Source organism: Dermacentor variabilis, chromosome 3, assembly GCF_050947875.1.
Source record: "Dermacentor variabilis isolate Ectoservices chromosome 3, ASM5094787v1, whole genome shotgun sequence".
Classification (NCBI taxonomy): Eukaryota; Metazoa; Arthropoda; class Arachnida; order Ixodida; family Ixodidae; genus Dermacentor; species Dermacentor variabilis.
Window position 1 is genome coordinate 159,846,550 of NC_134570.1, and position 14,155 is coordinate 159,860,704.

Consider the following 14,155-nt stretch of genomic DNA (forward strand, 5'->3'; position numbering starts at 1 on the left):
CGGAATTTTGAGAACGGCAGCCCATACACAAATGTAATGAAAAAAAAAAAAGATCGCGAGCCATTCCACTGTGTGAAGGTGGCTGACCAGCGAAGCTGTTTAGCACACGACATGGAGGTAACACACAATGTTCAACAAGGGTACGAACTCATTTATTGTTTTGCTGTTTGGTCATTGTGACGAAAGATACGCACACTCATTTATCTCCTTGATCGGTGGTCATTATTTCACTCGCACCTGCAATCACATTCTTTGATAATGTCAAATCGATGCACGTACGCCGCTGGGTGGCCGGTTGGGCCGGATCGGTGTGGCATCGCGAGGGATATGTCTGCCGCATGGAACGCGTAAACCACTCCCTTTTCGGTGCCGACACATCCACATTGAAATCAACTACAACAGGGGTAGTGTAACCGCAGCTAATTCACGCAAAGTCAGTAGCCGTGAACTTCACGGGACTAAGAGTCATTGCAATATTTGCTTGCTTACGGGAGTATGAATGTTTACGGGGGTATGAGCTATTGATGATGATAGATTTTGTTCACACAGAACAAAAAATGCACAGAATCCCAGCCATATATAGCTTGGCTGTAAAACACCGAAAGCGAGTATCTTTTATGTTAGCTCTTCTCCGAATAAAACATTAAAAGTGCGAAACAATAGCAGGATATCGACCCACGCAAGAGGCCCCGTTTCTACCACAAAGCTTGCCTTCGTGCGTAGCGTTTACTACCAACGTTTCCCGGTAAACTCTGTCACTATCAAATTGGAGACGTCTCACGTCACATCGTCGACGGCTGCAGAACTCGCAGCTATCCGTGCTGCTCTAGAGTTTATTGGTCCAAAATCACGTCTTTTGTGATTCAAAGGCTCTCCAGTGTCTGCTGTCCCCTTTCAACCGCGGACCAAATGTGCAATTAGTTCCAGACACCCGACTACTCCACCATTAGGCAATCGACAAGGGACACAACATCATCTACCAGTGGATACCGGGTCACTGCGGAATTTCGGGAAATGACAGTGCTGATGACGCTGCCCAGTCGGCCCATCACGGTGCACAGATTTTACCCATACCGTTGTCAAGAACACATGCAGCCACTAATCTTCGCTCCCTCGCACGCGAGCTTACGCTAACTCAGTGGAACACACGTCTTCACAGATTGGATCCAAGTTTGCAACTCCGTCTTCCTTCCACCAGAGTTGCCACGAGCGGAAGCAACACTTCTGTGCCACCTATGGCTCGGCGTGGCATCCACGAACTCCTCCTATTCCTTCCGCATTGTAATGGCCGACAGTCCTGCTTGTGACACCTGCGGCTGCGAAGAGACGATCGCGCACCTCCTCTCTGACTGTCCACCTTACAATGGGCCAGAAAAAGTGCTCGTGACCGCGCTCGAAAAACTGGACAATCGCCCCTTCAGAGAAGAGAAAGTTCTAGGACACTGGTCCAGACGGGTTTCGGCACTCAAGGCCTTAAGGGCTTTGCTCAAGTTTTTAAGGACATGTGAATTGTGCGACCGCTTTTGACTATTGTTGCGCGTAACATCGCGTTACTGCGTGCATTTTTCTTGTTTCTTTTTCTCTCATACTTCTCCTTTTATTCCCTTTACCCCTTTCCCCAGCACAGGGTAGCCAACCGGTATTTACACTGGCTAACCTCCCTGTCTTTCCTTCCCTTTTGTCTCTCTCTCTCTTCCCGGTTAACGTTACGGTTACATAAGTTTCAATTCCCGGGAAGCATGAAAAGCAATCAGGGGTCTTTGAATGCTATCGCGTTCTACTCTTAAAGGCTAAGCTTAAACATCCTCCAAATTGTTTTTTTTTTAGTTTCTAGTTTGATTTTACGGTATTTAGCTTTACGGCGAAGCGGTTTATGCGGACCCTGTGCAGTCGTTGTCGGACTTCGCTAAAACTACCATCATCAGTAAGGGCTCGAGCGTCGTCGTCGTCATCTTCCGTAGCTGGCTCATTTAGCACTACCGCGACTGGATGTGTCTGTCACCTCCCCCCCCCCCCCCATGTCCTACAGAGTTTTAATCCTGTCAAATAAAGTTATTCATTCATTGGCGTCGCTTGGCGTTACTGCGCCAACGCGCTCGTGCCACTACTCTCGCATGCGTCGTCGTCGTCTTCCACACCTGCAGATCCGTTGACGCTTGTCGTTACAGCACAGAATTTCACTTCTATGATCTTAATGGGATGGCCACATTTACGGGGCTATGAGCCACTGCTTAAGGGGGTACGAGCGCTTCGTTATTGTACGTGACAGAGAGATTTCATTTTGAAGCAATTAAATTTTGAAGAATCGCATACGCCAATACCGGGCGGATGCTACTAACCACGCCACCGAGCAAACTCGAGACATCGAACGCAAGCAACCTTGCGCTTTGGATCATTGGCTGCGCACATTCCATCCCAGCTGCAACTATGCAAAGACCACGAGTAGTGTGTGCTCCTGAGGAAGAAGACGCTTACCGCGAGCGTCAGCGAGGGTTGGCTCGTGAACGGGCTCATCGCCGTCGGGCTGACCCTGAGCTGCGCGCCAGAGATGCCCGAGTTTAAACTGCAGCGCCGGGAGGTCGATCCCGAAGTGCGCTCCCGATGGGTGGAGGAGCACACCGAGCACGTTAAAACAAAGACAGAAACCTCACGCGCAAAAAAATAAAGAACACTTGGAGAACCGCAAGAAAATCACTCCTAAAGCATGCTCATCACGCGAAGCACGGGAAAGCGAAAACTGAGGTAAAAGAATGGTGAAACAAAACATTTACAATATAGACTGCTTGCGAAGTTTGACTTGCATGGTGCGGCACTCGGTGTAATTAACACAGCTCCGTTGTTCGACCATCTTCACGGACTAGAAGGGGCGGTAACTTTTTGTTTCTTCATTATATGTTGTTTCTTTTCTTCCTTTTCCTCCTTCTCTAAGGTTTGAAAGCATCCTCTCATGAATTAAACGTTCAGGTGGTATTCGGCGCTCCGTCTAGCGCCCTTCTGTTAAGTCATGTACCCTTCTGTTTCGAAGTCATGTACCAACCAGCTCACCAACACACGTTACTATACTCATAAACAATTTAGCCAGAGGGAGATAAAAAATTAACGCCCGGTGATTGAAATAAATAAGGAAGATGTCCCCCGTCCTATAATAACGTCTCTTTCTACTCTGAGCTTTCGCTACACTCCGTCATTCGATGTTACCTCACAAGGCGGGAGAACCACTTATGCAGATTGTGTCTACCACGCCTTGGTACAACCTGGCCAAGCAGCAGCTGCAGCCTCGCGACCAGGGCACGGCAGTGTGCTTCGGCTGCGGCTCAGCGACCGTGACCACGAACAGCGCCTACAACGGCGGCGGATGCCTGCGCCTGCAGTTTGAACCTAACAATGAGGACGTCAGGCCTTACTTCAGGTACGAAAGACATGACTCATGTCAGTGCCTCAAACACAGATTTGATTGAGTGCTGACTCACTCGGCTAAAATCGGCGGTGGTCTCGGAGGGCGGCACACCCGATCTAAGTCGCTCTGGATACGCTCACCTGCATATTCGCACGAAACTTGAAGTGGAAGCAACGGGTTGTAAACAAGCGACCCTAAAGCAGCAGCCCGAAAAGTGGACGAGGAAAAGAATTCCGGTGGAACCCCTCCCAGGGTGACTGTCAACGTTAATGCGACTAGCATTCAAGCAGTGTATTTCAATACGGTGCACTTACGATAAACATTCCAGGTCAGCATTTGACAAATGTTGCCGGTGTGCGACAAAGGTGCGGTTGCAGGGCGAGCGCGCCGCGTAAACAACCTTCACGCTTGCTTAAACATTGCACGGGCGTATACATGCGTACACGCTATAAAGGGTATTCAAAATTAGGCTTTCTTGTTTTTCTTAAAATTGGGCACTTGGAGGCACGCGAAGCCCACCTGTGCAAATAAGTTATGTGGCCAGGGTGCCACAAAGTGATATGATAATTATCGCTGCCAGCAGCCCCATTGACAAAAGTTACATAATTTACTTTTTATTGTTATATAATTTACTAATAAAGTTATATGATTTACTTTTTATTTACTTGTGTGTGTGACCACGACAACGCCACCGAAACTTTTGCCCCCCCCCCCCCCAATATAAGCTTCGCTTCAAAAAGAACCATGATAGCTCGCCTTCTTGCATGGCGTTTGCCGCCAGCGTTTCCCCGTTAAGATCGCGGTTACATAGCTGCAGTTTCCGGAAAGCCTGAGAAGCACGCATGGATCTTTGAATGCTACCACGTTTCACTCTTAAAGGCGAAGCTTAGGTGTCCTCCAAATTTTCGTCCCCGTAGACAATATATGGAAACGCTGGCGTGCGCGAGCTTTCGCTACGGCGTAACTGACGTGGGTATGGGTTGTCGAGCCAGTTCATGACGTCACAGGCGGGACGTAATAGAATGGTCCTGAAAAGCCACAAGAGGGCGCCAGCGTTGTTTCACGTGAGATAATGCATGCTGAAGTATTATATTTAGCTCACGCGTTGACGGGAGTCTTGTCTACTGATCGCTAACGTTTTCCTATACCGTGTTTCAAAACTGTTGCGCGCCCTTTTATACGGGAATAAAAAAAACAATGGACTAAGACAGCTTTCAAAAGCGAAGCTGTTCTTTGCGAACCCTGTCCGATTTTCGTGATCGTGGGGGCTGCGGGGCTGTTTTCTAGTCGAATAGGCCAACTAATCACAGCGGTGGACGCGTGCAACATCGACACTGTGTTGCTTGCGGGCGCTCGCCTTCGCGCATCCGCGTCATTGCACTATAGCCTCTCCACAATGCCTGAATAAAGCCTTCCGTGTCACTTTATGCCAACGTTGAATAAACACGAACCCATCTTTCGTCTCTTTATGCAGTCACACAAAGTTTAACTCGTTGGACCTGCTACATTCTTTTCGTTTTTTTTTTTCTTTTCCTGTTTGTTTCTGTCTCATACGGAATTATTGCTAGTGGGTGACGTTGAGACTCAGGGTAGCGTTTCGGCAAGGAATTGCTCGTGCCGTATGGATGAGTACGTTCGGAAGTAGGAGTGAAATATAAAGGGGTTATTTTACATTATTTACACATTGAAACAAGTAGTGAGCATGTAGTCAGGACACATATGTCTGCAGACGTCAGCACAACTCAGCACACCTCTCACCGCTTTGAAGGTCCGCTTTTAAAACGTTCTTCCCTAGTTCCCTACACAGGGGATTTATATGACCTTGTTGCGGCCAATCAGAGGGGTCATAGAGTTCACAGAACTTCGTCTCTGATATCCAACCTTTGGACGAGGCAACCTGGAAACAGATATCGTTCGCGATTCTTTAACGAAACAGTTCACGCCTCTTACACGAAAGCCGTCAACTTGTTTCCTTTCTCTCCATGGTGGTGATCTTGTCAGGGTCAGCATATTACTTTTCACCCTCGTTACCACTTCCACGAGGGCGGCGGAAACTGTGGCTTTCAAGTAAGCCGCTTGCTTGCCCGTCACGGTCAGTGTCGGGCCGACTCGCCACGTACGTGGGCGCCGATGAAGGAGGCTGCCTCGGGCTAGGCATCCCAAAAAATACTCACTGCCTAGTTGGGGCACAACAGACTTTCTGCTGTCCCGCATAAACAGTTCATTTACTTTGATGATCATACTTCACGAAACCACGCGGGAACGACGGGCAGAACCGGCGGAGGAAATCACATAACGCTTGTTGGTCCCGTCTTTCCCGCTCTTTAACATTAGTTATGCCTTAGCAACAAGCACAAGCTTAGGCTTTTTGGACAATTGCCTTCGATGCATTATGCAGCATTTTTTGTTTTGTTTTCAACCCATCCTCTTTGCTGCGCTAACGCACAATTAGAACTGTGAGGTGTCTAAATACACTAATCTAAACGAGTGACTTTTCCACCTCTGGATAGCTCCTGTCTGTAGCTCGCTCGCTCTGCGTCTTAAAAAAAAAAGCACGCAACACCTAGCCCTCGAAGCTGTCTTGCTTGTTTCCATCTTACGTGCTCTCTCCGTACATGTGCAGGTTGTTTGGATGCGACGTACCACTGGGCGCCCTTTACATTATGTACGCGATCCAGCCTGACGGCGTGGATCTCGTCGGATGCGACTTTGCGATCGTGCTGACGGTGCGCAGTGCGGAGGGCGAGACCGGGGAGATTCGTCTTGGTTTCAGCATCGCAGTGCCTGACGAGCAGAGATACTGTGCGGCGCGCGTCGACAGCTGCACCTCCTTAGCCGGAGATGACATTTCCGGATCTCGCTGGATCACCAGGTACGCATGCGCGGGGCCAGCTACTTCAAACCACTGAATCATTGCTCGTGGTAGGCTGACGTAAAAAAAAAAAAAGAGATCCGCCGAGATTGGCGAAGATGTCAAGCAAGGAAACAGAAAAGAATAAAAGAAACTGGTACTCTAATAGAAAATTAAATTCTTTGGTTTTACGTTCTAGAACCACGATCTGATTATGAGGGTGCCATAGTGGGGTCTCCGGAATAACTCTGGCCACCTTGGGGCTGTTTTACAGGCACCCAATGGGACTGTACACCAGTGTTTTTTTTTTTGCGTTTAGGCCCCATCTGAACACAGCCGCCGTCGCCGAGATTGAATCCACGAACTGGTTCTTAGCAGTGCCACGCCATAGCAACCGAGTTGTTGGGGAGTGTTATGCGTGACGTCAATGGCGGTCTCGTGCTATTTGAAGCGCGAGTTATATTCCTAAAGGGCGAGAACATACAGCAGCAAATATTCTCAATAAGGCATTTACCTGCAGCAGCTGAAATCCGGGGACGGCTCGATACAATGTAATCGAATGCCCAGACATTCAGTCAGCAAGATCCGTAGGGAACGTTCACATTCGGGAAGCACTGGACTCCAAAGGTGATGAGGGCTGTTAGATTCGGAACATCAATTAGCATCAGTCACGTTCTCCGAGCGCAACCACTCGCCGTGGCATTCCAATTATGATGCGCCGGTTTGCGTCGACCATGCTATCGGACCCGCCAGACAGGCTGGCATCCCGCCCTCGTGTGTCGCGCGTAGAGCTTTTTGTCTCTGACTCCAGTGTGACGCTTCCCGAAAGTGTATCTGCAGGCCGTCACGGTTTGAGTTAGTTGAACTTAGTCCCGAGAAAAGCTGCTTTGCAGCTTTGGGAGGTCGTTGTAGGACAACCAGACGAGGAGGCGTCGCTGGATCGAAGCGGCCATCTGAGAATTCTTCCAAGTGAAACTCTGTAGAAACACGACTGCTTCTAACCTTTCAATGCAAACATACACACTTACTGCAGTCAATAAAAAGTGAACTATTCAATTTTAGTCAATTGGGCAGCTGACAGCGATACCCCATGGCCACATGATTTATTTGCGCAGGTGGTCTTCGCGTGCCTCCGAGTGCCTAACTTTAAGAAAACCATAAAGCTTAATTTTGAGCACCCGGTACAGTAGACATGGACAGCAATAGATGCAACTCAAGAAATATGGGTGTCTATTCATCACTGCCACGTTTAGACGTGGATGTCGTTAGAAATATTGCGGCGATGGGTTTGCGCGAGGCTCTGCGTGACACTGCGCGTGCCAAGCTTGCGCCTCGAGCGCGCGCTACGCTTGTCTATTTTTTTCTTCATTTGCAGCCGGCTGAGAGCGCCGATCAAAGCGCATCTCGTTGCGGCGTCGGCGGGCTCTACAGTGTCATACCGCCGTTTTCATCTATGCTTCCTAGCATCCCGAGATAACTCTGCGTTCCACCAAGTTTACATTGTTACCGGAACACCTGCTGCCTCGATAGCGCGCCATGTGTTGCGAGAGGGGAGAGGGTATCGCCGCGACGTCACGTCACCGCCGCACTTGCAAGTCGGCGCGCGGTCCGTGCCTCTCTCTCACACCCACTGGGCTTAGCTGCTGCGCGCACCTGCCGGCCTTGGTGGCCGCTGCTGCTTTCTTGGTCTGCAGCCACGCAGGACGTCAGTAGCATGCGACGCTGGCACCGCAGGCTGCTGTTGCTTACTGGCTCTGGCTGCACGTACCGCTCTGGTGCATTATTCGCAGAGCATAACTCGAAGTACCGCTCAGGACCATTCAATTGGACATTAATGCTTTCGTATTGGCAACTCATAACAAGCGCCTAAGTGTCCTCGATTTCTTTTGTGTGGTAATGAGCGTCATGTCAGGTGCATTTTGTTGGGAAACTACAGCGTTCCTTGTCTATTTGGAAGCGCTGCATGTCTTTTCTTTTTTAACGCGACAGCGTTAAGGAGCTCGTGTCGCAGAAAAGCCGGTGTCGTCGGCGTCGTTGGCCGTGAGCGATAAATCCCAACAGGCACTTCATGAATAAAAAACAACTTGCAAGATGGGAATCGAACCAGGGTCTCCGGAGTGTGAGACGGAGACGTTACCACTGAGCCACGAGTTTTTTTTTCTTTATTTCACTGAGCCACGAGTTCGATGCTTGAAAGCGGTACAAAAGCGCCTCTAGTGAACGCGGTGTTGCCTTAGAAAAGAGCTGTTTCTAAGGCTCAGGCGTGCGTCGCTTGCTCAGGCGCACATTTTGTTGTCGCGCCGAACGCTGCGTTGCTCGACGCTCACCGCGTCCGATGCGGTGCGCGTAGTCGCTGCGCCGTAGCCCATTGTCTTACACCCCTTGGCGAGTCGATGGGATCGCTGTCGCGTTCCACTCTTGAAGTCCTCCAATTTTTATGTGTTCTGCGGTGTTCACAGTAGGTTTCCCCGGTGTCCAAAGTGAACGAAACAAGGCACCCAGCTCCTTTATATGTCTGAAGTTCGGGGCAAGTTATGGGTAATCTGTGAGCGGGGTTCAAAATATGTGGACTACTTACGACAACAGCAGTAAATTAAGAACGCACGCGATGCGGAGCGTTGCCGGTGTGTATTACGAATAAGCACATTTATTCCACTGCTCTGGCAGAACTGTGAACGCCATGGAGAGGAAATTTCACGGAAAAAAGGGGGGTAGTGTGGGCTCTATGGCCAATGTTCTGGAGAAAAAAAAGGTGTAGGAATATGTACTACTTATCGCCGTTTGTAAAGAAATTGACTCGCCATCCCGGCCCTGCGGAAGTGGATGTCTAACGGAGCTGTTGAAAACCACCACTACAACTGCTGAGGCGGGTATGCTGAATTGCTGAGGAGGGTATGCTGAGGAGGGTATGCTTTATTGCTGAATTTCTCCGGCGCATAATTCAGCCGCAGGATAATGTGGGCGTGGGGTCTTCCCCTGTTCTGGAATTACACGGCAATGCGACCAGTGGCCGCCGCGGGTCGTATTGCCGTTTCTTTTTCCGTTGCCGCTTCTCGTATTCACGTTGTTCCTCTGGAGTCCTAACTATGCCTTACCTACCCATAGCGGTGCTGCAACAGCAATGAAATAAGTTGCTAGGCTGGTTCTTCCATATATGAAAGGCTAGTGACGTCACTCCCCACGTCGCAAACTACCGTCGCCGTGTTAGCTAGCGCAACAGCAATCTTTACCCGGAAACGTATGCGGGGAGCACCACGTGCTTCGCATTATCAAAAGCGCATTGTCATCAATTACCTGGTTTGAAGGCCTGTTTTGTACTTGTTACTTATTAAAACGAATGCTGTGCTTTATGTTGTATGCGTGATGTTAAACAATGTATGCAATTTTCTCTTCAATCACTGAAGCTTTTTTAATGCGAAAGTATTATACCCCCATGAAGCGGAAAATCCGACAAACGTCCAGCGTTAGCATTCGATGGTTGCAAAACCCGCGTTACCAAGTGGCGACGTCGCGTTCCCGGCGCTGGACCTGCCGCGGCTTGCACTGCGCAATCCCAAGGTGAACAGCCACGGCGTCGGAGGGATGCCGCGAGGCACACCTCAAAAAATTATTTTTGTCCAATTCAAAAATTGAGTTGACCCACGTTAAAAACCAACCTGGCCCACTCCAAACATTGACTTAGCCTATCCCCAAAATTGAAGTGGCTCACATCCAAAAAATTTACTTTGCTCACTTGAAAATTGACTAAGCCCAGGTTCACCGCGGACCTGGCCCACTTACAAGATTAACTTGACCCACTCCCAAATTTTGGTTGGGCCATCCCCAGAATCTCAGCCCACTTCGAAAATTGATTGGACCCACGTTCAAAACACCTAACCCACTCCCAAAATTGACTTGGTCGACCTCCAAAATTTGTGTGGCCCACTCCTGGAATTAACCTTGCGCAATTCGAAAACTGAGTTGACCTTCATAAAAACCGACCTGACCCACCCTAAAAATTGACTATGCGAAATTTGAGCACATGACCAAGTGAAAAAGTATAGCGCGGAATAGTCATACTGCTTTCGCATTTAATGCACGTAAGGAAACTCAATTGCCTCTAACTTTTTTTCCATGAGGACGACGTCGCATAATATCCCGACCATCTAGAGGCTAAAAGCTTAAGTTCTCGAAAGCTTTATATGTAGACAACGTTTTCAACGGACCAGTCATATACGGGCAACATTTTAAAGTATTTGGAAAGATTGGATGCGCTAAGTAGACGATCACAAGGAAGACGGGTGTTCTTCCTTGTTATCGTATACTCAGCGCATCCAATCTTTCCAAATACAATGAACCAACTTGGCCAACAACGCATCCTGCTAAGCTACAAACATTAAAGTATGTGATTTATTACAGGCAAGTGAAATTTTTGTTGCAACTGTACAAAAGAAGCAGCTTTGCTGGAAATCGGGTTGTAGTTCTGTAAGGTCGCACGAATCTGATACATGTTTTTTGTTTAATGAAGAATGTTCGAACATTTTTCGAATATAAGGACGGAAACACTCAGCAAGTTCCATAGCCCACACCTGTTCGCAGAAAAGAAAAAGATATGCAGAAATTCCATTGCAGTTATCATAGCATTCATAAACACTGTGCCGCTTGCTCATCTCCACGCTACGACGCAACGTATGTCGTTTACCGTGACTGACGAAGCAGCAGACGGTTCACCATCGTATCACTACTTATCATTTTGTCCCCTTATTAAACTTAATCACAGCCGCATAACCTCTTATCAGCCCTTAGCGATGATTATCGGCGTTATCCGACCCTATCAACCCTCATCAGTCATTATCAATCTTATCAAACTTGACCTGACTAGTACAAATCCTTATCACTCATTAGCAACTTTATCCGACTTAGTCCCACCCTTATCAACCCTTATGGGTTTTTATCAACCTTATCGCAATTGATCCGATCCTCAACCCTTACCTGTCCTTATCAACCTTATTGCACATGATCTGACCATTATCAAATTTTATGGGTTCTTATCAACGTTATCGAACTTGATACAACCCTTATCGGAATTGCTCCAACCATTTATAACCTTTGTCGCTCTTTAGCACCTTATTAATCCTTGTCTAACCATTACCAACCGTGATCATACCCATATAAACTCTCATCAGTCCTTATCATATTTATCAGCTCATTGACAGCGTATGTCTGTGTTGTACGACGCGAAGCGCGCGCACGAGCCCTCAGAGACGGGTGGCATTTGAGTGGCATCCTGCGACCAGGTGGCATCGTGAGACAACCGAAACGCGTTGGAGCTGTGGCACCTTTGGCATTAAATTGTACCAAAATAGAAATTTCCTGATGTGTACAAGGCTCTAAGTCGGCTCTACATGTGGTCCTAGAGGTAGCTTTCATTCCGCCTTCACCAAATCTTTCAACAAAGCCTTCACAGAAGCGGTTTTCTTTTGACATTTCTTTCGTGCCGCTGGTACAACACATTCATAAGGTTTAGATACATTCACCTTCTCCAAGCGTCGGTGTTAGCACAGTAGGTAAGACGCTCGGCATCTGAGCGTGGGGTCCTAGATTCGAAACTTACCACCGCCAACGTTTTTCATTTCGAAGTTATTCAGTTGTTAAAGCGCAAGCGTTAGATCTCTATGTTTGAAGGTGGCACAGAAAAACTCCCACAGAAAAACGGAGTGCGTTGGGAAAGGGAAACAGCGGCGCCGGGGCAGGGCTCTGAGAAAGGGCGACGGGGGAGGAGGGAAATGTCAGTGACGGCGCCCGTGGAACGTTCTGGAAACGATGGCAGCACGCTCGCAGCGCACTCGCGCGCCTTGTATACGTCGCTACGTGACCTGAGAGCCTGATTCCACATCGCTATAGGTGACGGCGCACCAGGCCCTAGTCGCGGGCGGCGAAGACATCCTTCTATGGATTTGCCTTTACATTGATAAGTTTCCTCGGTAATTTGTCCTTACGTAGCACATTGTGTTACGAGTTACGGACGGACAGATTTGCTGGGGTGAGTTGCTTATGAATGCTTACACATTAATAAGTTGACAGTCACGTGAGTATCCTTACGTGATTTGAAGGCGAAAGCACGTATACTTGTCTAAGCTATAACCTTAAATTAAACCTCCATCTTAATCCACCTTGCCCCATTTCGTACCAACCTTAATCCGTATTAAGCCACTTTCTTCCACCGTAACTTACTTTAATTCGCCTTGCTCTAATTCGTACCAACCTTAATCGACCTTGATCTACCTTGCTCTAGCTAGCACCAACCTTAATTGCTTGTAATACATCTTAATCCAGCTTAGTTAATTAACCTTCATTAACTTCACCGTGGAATTTCGCAGTGCGAGCCGTAGCAGGTACAGTGCCGGACACGTGACGGCCTCACTTGGCCACGTGGGCTGTAGTACCATCAGATCTTAACGCTGTACGGACGCCGGAGTTTTCGCCTCCTGGGGCACAGAAGGCTTCTGCATTAAGAAAAAAACGAGAAATGCTCGTATTTTGCAGGAGCTACAACGTGTGGGATCTGAGCGGCAATGCGAAGCTCCAAGAAATCGGCGCTGCCTTCGAGTCACGCCACGCCAGCTGTTGCCTGCTGGGTGAGCTCGTCGTCGAGCAGCTGGATCAAGTCAGGGACAAGGTTGAGGAAGACAACGAGGAAGGGCTCGAGACGACGATCAATTACGACAACGATGACGACGACGACGGGCAACCGAGCGCGAAGATCATGCGCCTTTGAAAGCCCTGCAGCAGCGCGAGATATAGCACGACGACGCAGTTCTAAAGAAACGTGTTGCGGCCGAGGATGACTGTGGCGACAAGCTTACCAAGATCGAACCGGGACGCCATTGTTGGCTCAACAGCACTAAGTAAATTTTCACCACGTGAGAAGCATTTCTGACGCCTTACCTGCTATGGAATGGCGAGTGAGAATGTGCTGCGCTATCAAACCATACGCAAAGTAATTAAAATGGTCACGTTCATTATAAGTGGCAAGTATTATTGCGATAGCAATTATATGGAGAATCCAGGCGGATTTCTGCCATCGCCGTCGCCGTGAGGTTCCATATAAGTGAAGCGTGTGAAGGGGAGCTGGCGAACGTGGTTCAATCTCGCATGCGCAAGCGAGGAACGCAGCCCGGATGCGTACCCCCTCCTGTGGTGCGCGAGGCAAGTGGGGTAAGGCGAGGGAGAAGGGGCGTTCTCCTCCAGCGGCTGCCAGGGTGGCCCGATGTCCTCCTCCTCGCTTGCCGCTTCGTACAGAGCTGCGGCGTCCGCTACGGTGTTGGCCACGCGAATCGCGGACGCCGTAGCAGACGCCTTTTTTTGGCGGACGCCGTAGGGATGCGATGCCGGTGCACGTGTGTCTTGAAAGCAATCTGCGACGTGGCCAAAGTGCGCGCCCGCGCGGGCCTCATCTCCAAAGCGATCTGCGATGTTTGCAGAGTGCACGCAGTGCCAGTAGCTTCGTATGAGCTGCGCTTTCGTCGTTTCGTTCGCGTTTAGGCGACAGATGCACGGAGGTCAATTGGCTCGCGGCTGTTGCCACGGTTCCTTACTCCAGCGTTTTTACAGAGAGTTTCCGCTGTCATCGAGCGAGATGTGTTCGTGTTTACCTGTGCGCGCGTGACACCGTGCTGGTTAATTTAGTTGAAACACATTGACGGGCTAGTTGGTTTGAATCCATGATAAAATAGGTAAGCGCGACTGAACAAGGACCTAGAAAGAAGCAGACACGCAAAGACAGCGCTGTCTCTGTGTGTCTGTTTCTTTCTAGGTCCTCATTGAGTCTCGCTTACACATTCTATCATTGTTAATTTAGTTAGTAAGTGAATGTTTACAAGTGTATACGGCTGATAAAGCTACTATCCTTACTTCGTACAGCTACC

The 14,155-nt window shown here is 48.9% G+C and overlaps 1 protein-coding gene across 1 annotated transcript in view; it reads left to right on the forward strand.

The window, feature by feature from the left end:
• LOC142574850 (cytosolic endo-beta-N-acetylglucosaminidase-like) overlaps positions 1 to 13,005 on the forward strand; it is a 49,289-nt gene extending 36,284 nt beyond the window's left edge. The window contains exons 7-9 of the mRNA XM_075683853.1: positions 3,228 to 3,409; positions 6,021 to 6,269; positions 12,774 to 13,005. Of these exons, the coding sequence (XP_075539968.1) occupies positions 3,228 to 3,409; positions 6,021 to 6,269; positions 12,774 to 13,005 (663 nt within the window). The remainder of the gene's footprint in view (positions 1 to 3,227; positions 3,410 to 6,020; positions 6,270 to 12,773) is intronic.
• Positions 13,006 to 14,155: the final 1,150 nt, after the last annotated feature.